Here is a 12,828-nt window from a genome sequence, read left to right as displayed (position 1 = left end):
ACCTCATTGTGGTCACCTAAGACCAGCTTTTTTCATGCCCTCCTGGTTCATGGAAGGTCTCAGAAGATGTGAAGTAACAGGACAAATAATATAATATAACAGGACAAATACTATAATATAACAGGACAAATAATATTATATAACAGGACAAATACTATAATATAACAGGACAAATAATATAACAGGACAAATAATATTATATAACAGGACAAATACTATAACAGGACAAATAAATACTATCAAATAAATACTATAATATAACAGGACAAATACTATATTACAACAGGACAAATAATATAATTTACAGGTCAAGTAGTAAAATACAACAGGACAAATAATAAAATACCACAGGACAAATACTATAATATAACAGGACAAATACTATAATATAACAGGACAAATACTATAATATAACATGACAAATAATATTATATAACAGGACAAATACTATAATATAACAGGACAAATACTATAATATAACAGGACAAATAATATATTACAACAGGACAAATAATATAATTTACAGGACAAGTAGTAAAATACAACAGGACAAATAGTAAAATACAACAGGACAAATAATATGATACAACAGGACAAATCATATGATACAACAAGACAAATAAACTAATACAACAGGTCAAATCATATAATATAACAGGACAAATAATAAAATATAACAGGACAAATGATGTAACATAACAGGAAAAATAATATGATAAAACCAGATAAATAATATAACGTGACAAATATTAAAATATAAAAAAAACTAACAAAATAATGTAACAGGACAAATATTAAAATATAACAGAATAAGTATTATAATATAACAGGACAAATAATAGATTAAGATACACCGTCTTGTGCCCCTGGACACATCGTCAGTGATCCTGGGATCAGGGGGGGTTGAGTCTTTCAACAATCACACTCTGTACCCCAGGTGATCAATCCTCAGCTTGTGTCCGGGTAGCACTACCATACATGCCACACTTCTCCCCTCTTGATCCACAGCCACCTTGACGACACTTCTGCTGCTTCAGTGGCCAACTTGATGGCCCTTCGCTGACAGGCCCCTGTAATACTCAGCATTTTGTAGGCCCTGCAGAAGGATTGGTGCACAAATCCCTGACATTTCACTTGGATGGGTTGGCAACCATTGCTCCGACACTCCTCCACTAGCTCAGCTTACTTTGCCCTTTTCCTTTTGTTGGCCTCCTCTATAAGGTCCTCCCCAGGCACAGTGAGCTCCAAGAGAATCCCATGCTTTTAGGCGACTGAGGTAAGAACAATGTCCGAAGTTGTCTTGGCGATCACTTCAGGGAACTTCAGCTGCTTCCCCAGATCAACTGCCATCTCCCAATCGCGTGCTTGCCAGCAAGCGCGAGGGCCGCTGCTGTAGAATTCTCCCCAGCTCTGATGAAAGCGGTGGTATTCTTTACTGGGCGAAGGCTCTTACTGTGGCTGATCCCCCTGCAGATGGAATCTGCTGTGGCTTTCAGGACCTGGTAATGTCGCCAGCGGTTTCGCCCTTTGTCTAGGGTTTTTGTGCAGCAGCTTGGAAGTGCTCCAGGGTTCCTCTTCATTGGCAGAGTGGACAAGCTGGTGTCTCTACCTTCCCCCAGATTAAGAGGTTGGATGGACTTGACAATACGTCGTAGACAGCCTGGATCAAGAAATGTTCCCAATGGGGTTCAGCTCCCATCTCGTCCAGGCTCAGAAGACTCAGTGACCTTCTCTCGGTCTCCTGCGCCTTGTCGTAGCGTGTTGTTCAGCCGCCGCCTTAGCCAGCTCTTACCTGTGCCACTGTGCCCACCAACACCCTATGCCGTAGCCTTGCCTCTACGATGTCCACAGCCTTGGCAGCTCTCCACTACCGCCTTGTTCTGACTTCCATCCACGCCTGGGCTACCTTTCGGTCACTAGACCCCCGATATTGTAGCAGTCCCTGGACCGGGTCACCATGAACTCCTCTCTCAGGCTGTTGATGGTTGATGGAGCTTCAGCTTGTTGTTCCCCTACAAAACGATGATGCTAAGGCTTTGTAGCAGTCCTAGCCCTTCTCCTTACTAGCTTGGAGCCACTTAACCCGACAATGTTCTGATGTCCTGTGTCCGTCAGGTGCTTGCATCACCTGGAGGCTCGAAGCACTGCTCCTGCGTCTCACCAGGCATAGTTCCTGTGTACTGGGACTCTACCGCCTTGTGAACACACTTCATCTTGGCCTGCAGGTGGATCCCCAGGCATCTTGCCACATATGGATTCCATAGTCATCATCGTGTTTCCATTGCCATTTATCGTTGTCCTTTAATATAACAGGACAAATAATATAGTGTAAGAGTTTGCATGTTCTCCCCGTGACTGCGTGGGTTCCCTCCGGGTACTCCGGCTTCCTCCCACCTGGGGATAGGTTGATTGGCAACACTAAATTGGCCCTAGTGTGTGAATGTTGTCTGTCTATTTGTGTCGGCCCTGTGATGAGGTGGCGACTTGTCCAGGGTGTACCCTGCCTTCCGCCCAAATGCAGTTGGGATAGGCTTTAGCACCCCCGCAACCCAGAGAGGGACAAGCGGTAGAAAATGGATGGATGGATAACGGGACAAATCAAGTTTAAGTTTAGGGTTTCATATTAGTCTTTCAAAATAGGGTTGGGGTTTTGTATCATGGTTTCACTTTGGAGTTGGGGTTTTAATTTACTGTTTCGGACTCAAGTTTGAAGTTAGTGTTTTATATAAGCCTTTCAAGATAGAATTGGAGTTTCAAAATAAGGCTAGAGTTTTCAATAAGGGTAAGGGTATGAAAGATATGGTTTAATCCAGGGTTTGGGTTTCTAGTTAGGTTTTTGCAATAACGGTAGGGTTTCAAGTCTCAGTTCAAAAAGTAGAATTTGAAATTAAGTTGAGGGTTTCAAGGAAGGGATATGGATTCAATATAAGGTTAGGGTTTTATATTAGGTATTATTGTCAGTCCATATGCTAACTAGCTAGTTCACTTCCTGATCGACATGTCTCTGTCCCCTCGTCACGGTAGGCACGAGTTACGGTAACGAGGTGGACTGGATGGACTCATACGGAGAGGAGCAGCGTCTGTGGCAGCGCATGATTGAAAACCCGGAAGTCCCTCAGGAGTGTACGCTGATGCTGAGGTCCACCATGAGGAAGACCTCCTCATGATCCGGAAGATCATCTTCTCACTTTTCCAGAAAACAACCAGTCATGCCTTTTAAACCTCTGATTACTGCCAACAACCCCCTTCCAATAAGCACATTATGTTGAATCATTTTAGCATGTAGCTAACTACAGCCAACACACTTTTTTATCCTATAAAACAAGACGTAAGACAAAGCACTGATAAATGGCGGCAGAGACCCCTTTCGTCCCCACGTGAGCTCTTTTTGCTGTGAAGCACATTCTTGCGAGTACAATGAGTGTTTATTTTATCTTAGCATTAGCTTGCTAGCGAGCTAACAGCAGTCCCCAATGTTAAATTCCCATTCCCAAAAGCAATTAACAAACTAAAATAAAATGATAGTATAAAAGGCTTGTTTTGTACCAAAGTTGTAAAATGAATCCGCTCATCGGTGTTGCCGTCATCAGCATGTTAGCATGCTAACGTTAGCATTTAGCTCCAAGCACCACCGTGCCTACACGCACAACCTCAACCGCTAGCTAGCATGATTTATGAACCGTTAAATAATTCTTTACTAGTGCGTTCGCTTTCCACGCCTGCTGCTTGCATAGGAAATTTAGGGAAAAAAGTCATTTGAATCCAGCTTCAATGTGAATTAGGTAAGACTGCATCAGTGTGCTGAGTCAGCAGCACGGCGGTAAAGGTAACAAGAACAAGTTGCGCACTGATAATGACGTCATTATTTCACTACATCTGCAAAAACCTGCCTCCAGTTAAGACACAATTGCCAATATCGTGTGTGTGTGTGTAAAACACAAATAATAATAATAATTAAACATGGTTTTAGATGACAAGTTTGTGCAATACCTGACTATACTAACTTTTGATGTACAGCATGTGTTTACCTGTGTCCGCTCGACTCATGTCCAACCTATTTTATCTCCTGGCAGAAGTATTTTGAAATAAAACAGAAAACATTTACACCTATTGATTGTTTTTTGTTTTGGTCTAAAAAAAATTAAAACGAGACCGTTCAAGTAAATTGTTTTGGATATGTTGGTCAAAGATCTTCTAAATGACAGGAGCACTCTGCTGTTTTTAGAGTTGTACTACAAAAAGGTTAGTCTAAGATCCTGTAGCACAGAAGCACTCTTGATGATTTTAAGGATGTACTGCAAAAAACCGCTCATCAAAGATCTTTTTATATAAAAGGATTGCTTTGTTGTTTTTAAGAATCTATTATACTGGTTACAGATCTTCTGTATGACAGGAGCACTCTGATGTTCTTAAGATTGTCCTTCAAAAAAATTCAAACACTAGTCAAAGATTCTCTATATGACAATGGTGCTCCAATGTTAAAAACAAACACTAGTCAAAGATGCTCTATATAACAAGAGCGCTCTGTTTATAAAACAAAAACTGTAGTCGATCATTCTCTATGTGACAAGAGCACACTGAGGTTTAACAAAAAACTTTAGTCGAAAATCCTCTCTATGACAAGAGAGCTCTAATGAAAAAAAATGGAATAAAAACACTAGTCAAAGATCCTCTATATAACAAGAGATGGCTGTTAAATAAATAAAAAACACTAGTGAAAAATTATCTATAACAAAAGCATTCTGATGTTGAAAAAATTAAATAAAAAACACTAGTCAAGGATCCTCTATATGACAAGAGCGCCCGAATGTTTAAAAAAAAAAAGAGTCAAAGATCATCTATGTGACAGGAACGTTCTGATGTAAACAAACAAAAAAAAAAAACTAATCAAAGACCCTCTAAAAAACATTAGCGCTCTGATGTTTAAAAACAACCTAGTCAAAGATCCTCTATATATGAAATGATCATCAAGATCCTCTGTGACAGGAGCGCTGTTATAAAAAATCAAAGATCCTCTATATGACATAAGTGCTCTGATGTTAAAAAAAAAAAAACACTTGTCAAAGATCCTCTGTTTGAAATAAAAACAATAGTAAAAGATCCTCGAAGTGACAGCAGCGCTCTGACGTTCTTAAAAAAACAACAACAAACCCTAATCAAAGATCCTCTATACAACATTAGTGTTCTGATGTTGAAAAAATAAAATAAAAACAACAGTAGTCAAAGACCCTCTATATGACGAGAGTGCTCGAATATCGGAAGAAGAAAAAACCCTAGTCAAAGATCTTCTATGTGACAGGAGCATTCTGATGTAAAAAAAATTAAATAAAAAAACTAATCAAAGATGTTCTATATAACATGAGTGCTCTGATGTTAAAAAAAAAAAACTTGTCAAAGATCCTCCATATATGAAATGAAAGCAATAGTCAAAGTTCCAGTATGTGGAGCGCTCTGGTGTTTAAAAAAAATAAAAATTAAAGATCCTCTATACAACATGAGTGCTCTGATGTTAAAAAACACTTGTCAAAGATCCTCTATATATAAAAATAAAAACAATAGTAAAAGGTCCTCTAAGTGACAGGAGGGCTCCGTTTTAAAAAACAAAACAAAAAACACTAATCAAAGATCCTATGCATAGCATTAGCGCTCTGATGTAAAATAAACACTTGTCAAAGATCCTCCATGACAAGAACGCTCTAATGTTAAAAAAACACTAGTCAAAAATCCTCTATATATAAAAATAAAAACAATACTAAAATATCCTCTAAGTGACAGGAGTGACCTTTTTAAAAAACAAAACAAAACAAAAAACACTGATCAAAGATCCTCTACATAACATGAGCACTCTGATGTAAAATAAACACTCGTCAAAGATCCTCTGTGACAAGAGCACTCTTTGAAAAAAGGACCTACTGCAAAAATGAGAAGCCAATGAGAGGTGCACTCTGTTAAAAAAACAACCTGCTCGTAGTGTCCAATGTTTACAGGAGTGCTGTGCTGTTTTTAAGGATGAACTGCAAAAAAATCACTTATCAAAGATCTTCTATATTAAAGGAAAGCTTGTTGTTTTAAAGGATCTACTGCATAAATGCTGGTCAAAGATCTTCTATATAATAGGAGCACGCAGATGTTCCTTCAAAAGATAAAAACAATAGTCAAAGTAACAGGAGTGTGCTGGTATTAAAAAGAAAACGCTAGTCAAAGATCCTCTAAATGAAGGGGAGCTGTACTGTTTTTTTTTGTTGCAAAAACAAATCAAAGATCCTCTGAAAGACCAGAGTGCTCTGATCGTATTTTTAAGGATGTACCGTAAAAGAATGCCTGTCAAAGATCTTCTTATATTACAGGAAAGTGCGGCTTTTTAAAGTCGCTACTGCAAAAACGCCAGTCAAAGATCCTCTATATAACAAGTGTTGTGCTGTTTTTGTTCTAATAGCAAACAGATGTGTTGCACAAACACACGGTGTAGTCCAAGAAGTGTGAGAATACATTATTATTAATATTATTATTACAGACGTGGAACATAAATAGCAGAGTTGTACACTCCGTACAGTAAAAATACTTTTTTTTTGTACAAAACATTCTTTTGTTTTGAAAAACAATCATTAAAAAAAAGTACAAACAGGAAGAAGACAAGACACAGGAATCAATATGATTGTTGTGACATGTGACTTGACACACACACACACACACACTTTGAAGACTGTGTGAGTTCCTGCACGAGGGTGTGTTGTCTTACCGAAGATGGCTGCGAGTCCAGGGGCCAAGTCCACAGGGGCCCGTTATGATTGACAGTTCTGTCCGGCCGCCTGCTGCAGAACCATCTCGTCTTTACGCAGAGGAAAGGTGTCAATGGTGGTGAAGAGCTCGGCCGCCGTGATGGGGAAGGGGTATCGTTGTTTGTCTGTGCCCTGCTTGTCTACCAAGACCATCTGGAAGGACCTTTGAGGAATCTGGAGCAGTAACCTAGGCAACGCACAGGACAGTCACTACAAAGTACACTAAGTGTGTGTGTGTGTTCTTGTATTTTTACCCTTCTTGAGACATCAACAAGGAAAAGTACCTCCCATATGAACAAGTTAGGACATAAATCATTGTCCCAATACGGAAAACCATTGCATCATAGAGAATGTCTCATTAGCACCCCTGGTGGTGAAATCTATCAAAATTAGGGTGGTCTCAAAAAGCAGGGATTTTTCAAATTGACTGTGTCGGTTTTAAAAGTGCTATCTGTCTGGTCAATATATGAAATAACAAGTGTGTGTAAAAATTCGAAGTGCTCCCCCTCTGGCCAACATATGTAATAACAAGCGCGTGTAAGACATTGAAATGTAAAATTTTTACTTTTTAATGCAAAATGGTGACATTTGTCATATAAAATTCTGACTGTTATCACAATATTGCCAATTTTTTTGTTGTTCTTATAAAATAGTGACAGTTTTTGAGTAAAATTCTGGCATGACAATTCTGTCATAATTTTGCCAAGTAAAAATTCAGGTGTCACACTCAGAGCTGAATTACGACATTACTATGTGCCGTAAACGGAATTTTAGGTGACGTCATTTCTGTGTCCATAGAAATGACCAATCACGGAAGGGAATCCGTTGTCTAAGAATAAAGAAATATCTTGGAAATATTTAAGTGGACAATGGGAGTGTATATTTTGACAATAAACTACAAAATAATACAAAACAAACTAGTCCCCGCCGGCACTCACGCTACCGCTCCCTCTCTTCTATCGCCCACACACTCACTGACGTCACTCACCTCACGGCCACACACATACGCTACTGTCATAACATTTTCTTTCCAATTCATCAATTAGGCAACTAATTTGAAACTGGTGTGGGTGGCTCTATATATACTAGCCCACTGCAGACACATGCAGAAATCAACAAGGAATCGAAAAGTATTAAATCTGTGACAAAAATAATATCCGCTCTGTCTAAACCAGACCTGGGCATTCTGCGGCCCGCGGGCCGCATCCGGCCCTTTGTGCGTCCCTGTCCGGCCCGCGTGAGGCCAATTATAAATTACAAAATAAATTTAAAAAAGTATCTTAGTCGAGTGTGCAATACAACGGTGCTGCTTTTGTTTTGAAAATCGTTATTTGTATTACTTCCGTGTGGACGTATGCATGTGCGTGATTGTGAGTGAATGTGAACAGCTGCAATCCCAAATTACAAAATAAAGTTGAAAAAACATCTGTCGTGCGCGCAATACAACTGTGCTGCTTTTATTTTGAAAAGTATTATTTATGGGCGTGTGTCCGTGTGTAACCTGCGAGTGAAGGTGCACATGCAGCGACAAGTGATGCATACACCCGAGACGCTAAAAAGAGAAAAGTTGATGACGAATGGCGTGTTTTCAACAAGACATGGACTGCCAAGCAACGTTCCCTCTAAGGTGCGTGCCTGCGCAATTGCGCACTGCTCAAGCGTCCGCTGCGCGCAGCAAATATATGCCGCGCACCAAATCAAATCCCATCTGAATTCTAAACAAAATAAACATATTTATTCTATGTAATTTTGCAATGCAACTTTGAGTGACAGTGACAACAAGTGGCCCTAACGGTGTTCGTCAACACCGTTCAATTGAACACCGTTCAATTATTGTAACGTCTATCGAGATGCTTCCAGGACAGGAATTATATCGATCACTTTATTGAGCAAAACTGTTTATATTCGGACATAACCACACCAAAAACATGAGTAAAACAATTATATCTCGAAAAACTAGTCATTTTCTGCCGTACAAACCAGGCCAAAACCAACTTGTCATCTGTCACCAACACGCATAGCACTAAACCACTGGTGCGTTTATGGCCACACAAAAAGTCGGACAACTCAAACACCACACAAAGTTACACTATGACTCCTCAGTCATACGTGTGCTTATTTTACTGTCATTTATTATTAATGTTAATTTATTTATATTAGTCATGGAATGCTGTTACACACACTATGTTGAAGTATTACTATTATAATTAATTATTATTATTATTATTATTTATCTTACGGTATACATCTAAAATAATATTGAGCAAAATTTAATTGAAATATTGTCGATGTGGCCCTCCAGCAGTGCTCGGGTTGCTCATGCGGCCCCCGGTAAAAATTAATTGCCCACCCCTGCTCTAAACGATACCGTTTGATCAGCTGCTCGTCATAAAAAAAAACAACAACATTGTTCCGTTCCCTGAACGTTCGCGCACGTCTCTCTCGCCTCAGTGCCATCCCCTGCTGGCAACTCCTAACCACTTAAGACACCTCTGAAGGTCTCTTAAATATCGTGGAGAGTAGGAGTGATTCTTAGACTTAAGAAGGTTGATAAAAAGCTTTTATTCTTAAGTTTGAGAGTAGGACTAAATTTCGCAAATTCTCAGGACTTAAGTGTAAAATGGCACTCTAAGAAGCTTGATAAGTACGGCCCCAGATTATTATAAAGTTTTCTAATAAAATTGTGACTTTTGTCGAGTAAAATTACGACTCTTTTCATAATATTGCCAAAATTTTAAGCTTTTCTTGTAAAATTGCGACTTGTTGAGTAAAATTCCAACGTTTATCATAATATTGCACAAATGTTCAGTTTTTCTTTGAGTAAAATTACGATTTTTATTATAATCCTGCCAAAATTCCAAGTTTTTCTTGTGAAATTGTGACCTTTTTCTTGTGAAATTCCAACTCATTTTTCACAACAAGCTTTTTTTATATTGGCATAGTATGTATATATTATTAATGTTGTAAATACAAATCTTTATATATCTACAAAAGGTGGTCCTAAAGAGGTAGGCATTTTTTGGAGGTCTCAAGAAGGAAACAAATACCAGAATGTGTGTGCGTGCGCGCTTGTGTGTGTGTGTGTGTGTGTGTGTGTGTGTGTGTGTGTGTGTGTGTGTGTGTGTGTGTGTGTGTGTGTGTGTGTGTGTGTGTGTGTGTGTGTGTGTTTGTTCTTGTATTTCTACCCTTTTTGAGACATCAACAAGGAAAAGTACCTTCGATATGAGGACCGGTGAAGTGATGACATAAATCATGGTCCCAATACAGAAAACCATTGCATCTAATAGAGAATGTCTCATTAACACCCCTGGTGGTGACATCTATCAAAATTAGGGCGGTCCCAAAAAGGAGGGATTTTTCAAATTGACTGTGTGACGGTTTTAAAAGTGCTCCCCCTCTGGTCAACATATGAAATAAGTGTGTGTAAAAAATTGCAATGCACCCTCTTTGGCCAAAATTAATACAAATAAATAAATAAACATGTATATAGAGACATACTGTAATAACTTGCAGTAAATAATGAAGATTAAAAACCAATTACAAACAAAAAAATAAAAATAAATGAACTAAAAGCAGTCTTTTTCTCACAATGCGTCGACTTTTTTCTTATAAAATTGGGAACAATTTCTCATATTCTTTCTGTTTCTGTAATATTGCAATATTTTCTCGTAAAATTATTACTTTTTAATGTAAAATGGTGACATTTGTCATGTAAAATTCTGACTTTTCACAGTATTGCCAATTTCTTTGGTAGTTCTTGTCAAATAGTGACATTTTTTGAGTAAAATTCTGACTTTTGTCGTAATTTTGCAAAGTAAAAATTCAGATTATTATTATTAAGTTGTCTTATAAAATTGTGACTTTTGTCGACTCTTTTCATAAAATTGCCAACATTTTAAGCTTTTCTTGTAAAATTGCGACTGTTGAGTAGAATTCCAACTTTTATCATTATATTGCACAAATGTTCAGTTGACTTGCGTTGAGTAAAATGACGACTTTTATTATAATACTGCCAAAATTCTAAGTTTTTCTTGTGAAATTGTGACCTTTTACTTGTGAATCCCAAGCTTTTTTTATATTTGCATAGTATGTATCATTGCTCCAGCACCCCCGCGACCCCGAAATATTTATATATCTAGAAAGGGTGGTCCTAAAGAGGTAGGCATTTTTCGGAGGTCTCAACAAGGTGACAAATACAAGAATGCGTGTGTGTGTGTGTGTGTGTGTGTGTGTGTGTGTGTGTGTGTGTGTGTGTGTGTGTGTGTGTGTGTGTGTGTGTGTGTGTGTGTGTGTGTGTGTGTGTGTGTGTGTGTCTACCTGAGCTGCAGTGACAGCATCGGGGGAAGAAGTCTGTGTCGAATGCGGCCAATCTGAGCCGGGTAATTCCCCACCAGCTCAATGACGGTCACATGACGCAGGTCCAGTCCACACTGGGCGTGCTGTGGTCACCAGAAAGAACAAGTTGAACAGCTTGAATAGACAAAAATGATAAAAAGCCAAATCTGGAAGCCAGGCCAAGGGGAAGGTACCCAGGGGGGCGCCGGGTGGGCCATCCAATGTGGGGCCTGGTTGAGGCTCCACCTGAAAGAGCCACCGGAGAGGACTCCCGGGTTGGTGCAGGAATTTTTCGGAATTGGTTGAAAAATGTTGACGTAGCAACAGTTTGAATTGAGAATGGGTATTTCGGAATTCCTGAAATGTCAGAAAAACATTGGGGGAACTTGTACGAAAAGAAAAATGGTCATTTTGTTGTCCCAACTAAGAGGAATGTTCTGAAAGTGGAATGGTCAAAAACGGTTGAAAAATGTGGAGGGTCAAAACTTTCCAGCAAGAGGTGAAAATAGGGCTTCGGAGAACCGGGAATTCTGGGTATTCCTGGAGTTTTCCTGAACTTGGAAAATGGTAGTTTGATTGTCCAAGGTGAGTGGATGGTGGAACGTTCCAATCGGGTGAGAAATGTGGGAATTTTGCAAGTTCGAAAAATGGCAGATTAATTTTCAATGGGAAAAAATGTACCAGAAAACCGGGAATTCTGGGATATTTTGGAACATTTTATTTTTTTTGGGTGAGCACACAAATCCCGTTAGAGCCGAACGTTTTGATACTCAAACGGTTCAGATCGAGTGAAAACTTTTGGGCTGTGGCAAACTTTTGCGCATTTGGAAGAATAATCACAAACTGATGATAGAAAAGTCTTTGTTTGACATTCCCACAATGACGTCATTAGTGGTCCACGGCACCCAGAGAGTGACCCCCACCTACGGGGTCTGGTTGGGGCTTGTAGCTCACAGAATGTTGTACTGAAGGAGTTGTCACATTTTCATCCCCCCTTGACACACAGACACACACAGACACACACACACATTTTTGTGTTTGTATTTGTATTTGTCACCTTCTTGAGACCTCCGAAAAAGGCCTACCTCTTTAGGACCACCCTTTCTAGATATATAAAGATGTGTATTTACAACATTAATAACATATACATACTGTGCAAATATAAAAAAGCTTGTTGTAAAAAATGAGTTGGAATTTCACAAGAAAAAGGTCACAATTTCACAAGAAAAACTTAGAATGTGGGCAGTACTATAATAAAAGTCGTCATTTTACTCAAAATTTTACAAGAAAAATCGAACATTTGTGAATGCTTTGATAAAAGTTTGAATTTTACTCAATTACAGTCGCAATTTTACAAGAAAAGCTTAACATTTTGGCAATTTTATGAAAAGAGTCCTAATTTTAATCGACAAAAGCCAATTGTATAAGAAAACTTTAAAATGTTGGCAATATTATAATAATAATGGGAATTTTACTTGGCAAAATTATGTCATAATTTTACTCAAAAAAGGTCACTATTTTACAAGAACACGAAAATTGGCAATATTGTGGCAAAAGACTGAATTTTTTTCTGACAAATGTCACCATTTTGCTTTAAAAATTAATAATTTTTAATAAAAAAAGTAATAATTTTACGAGAAAATATTGCAATATTACAGAAACATAAAGAATATGAGAAATTGTTCCCAATTTTATAGAAAAAAGTTGACACATT

At 38.5% G+C, this 12,828-nt stretch overlaps 2 protein-coding genes across 10 annotated transcripts in view; one reads left to right on the top strand and one right to left on the bottom strand.

Annotated features, from left to right (window-relative positions):
• Positions 1 to 4,102, top strand: part of sytl5 (synaptotagmin-like 5) — a 122,421-nt gene extending 118,319 nt beyond the window's left edge. For all 5 annotated transcript variants that reach the window (XM_062068944.1, XM_062068943.1, XM_062068945.1 and 2 more), the window contains one exon: positions 3,025 to 4,102. In XM_062068944.1, coding sequence (XP_061924928.1) covers positions 3,025 to 3,167 — 143 coding nt within the window. In that variant the 3' untranslated portion in view covers positions 3,168 to 4,102. The remainder of the gene's footprint in view (positions 1 to 3,024) is intronic.
• Positions 4,103 to 6,458: 2,356 nt separating this feature from the next.
• srpx (sushi-repeat containing protein X-linked) overlaps positions 6,459 to 12,828 on the bottom strand; it is a 50,021-nt gene continuing 43,651 nt past the window's right edge. For all 5 annotated transcript variants that reach the window (XM_062068935.1, XM_062068937.1, XM_062068936.1 and 2 more), the window contains 2 exons: positions 11,097 to 11,218; positions 6,459 to 6,966 (listed from right to left, as the gene is read on the bottom strand). In XM_062068935.1, coding sequence (XP_061924919.1) covers positions 6,783 to 6,966; positions 11,097 to 11,218 — 306 coding nt within the window. In that variant the 3' untranslated portion in view covers positions 6,459 to 6,782. The remainder of the gene's footprint in view (positions 6,967 to 11,096; positions 11,219 to 12,828) is intronic.

Source organism: Entelurus aequoreus, linkage group LG14, assembly GCF_033978785.1.
Source record: "Entelurus aequoreus isolate RoL-2023_Sb linkage group LG14, RoL_Eaeq_v1.1, whole genome shotgun sequence".
Taxonomy (NCBI): Eukaryota; Metazoa; Chordata; class Actinopteri; order Syngnathiformes; family Syngnathidae; genus Entelurus; species Entelurus aequoreus.
The sequence above is the reverse complement of the archived record's forward strand: the minus strand, read 5'-3'. Positions and strand labels throughout refer to the sequence as shown.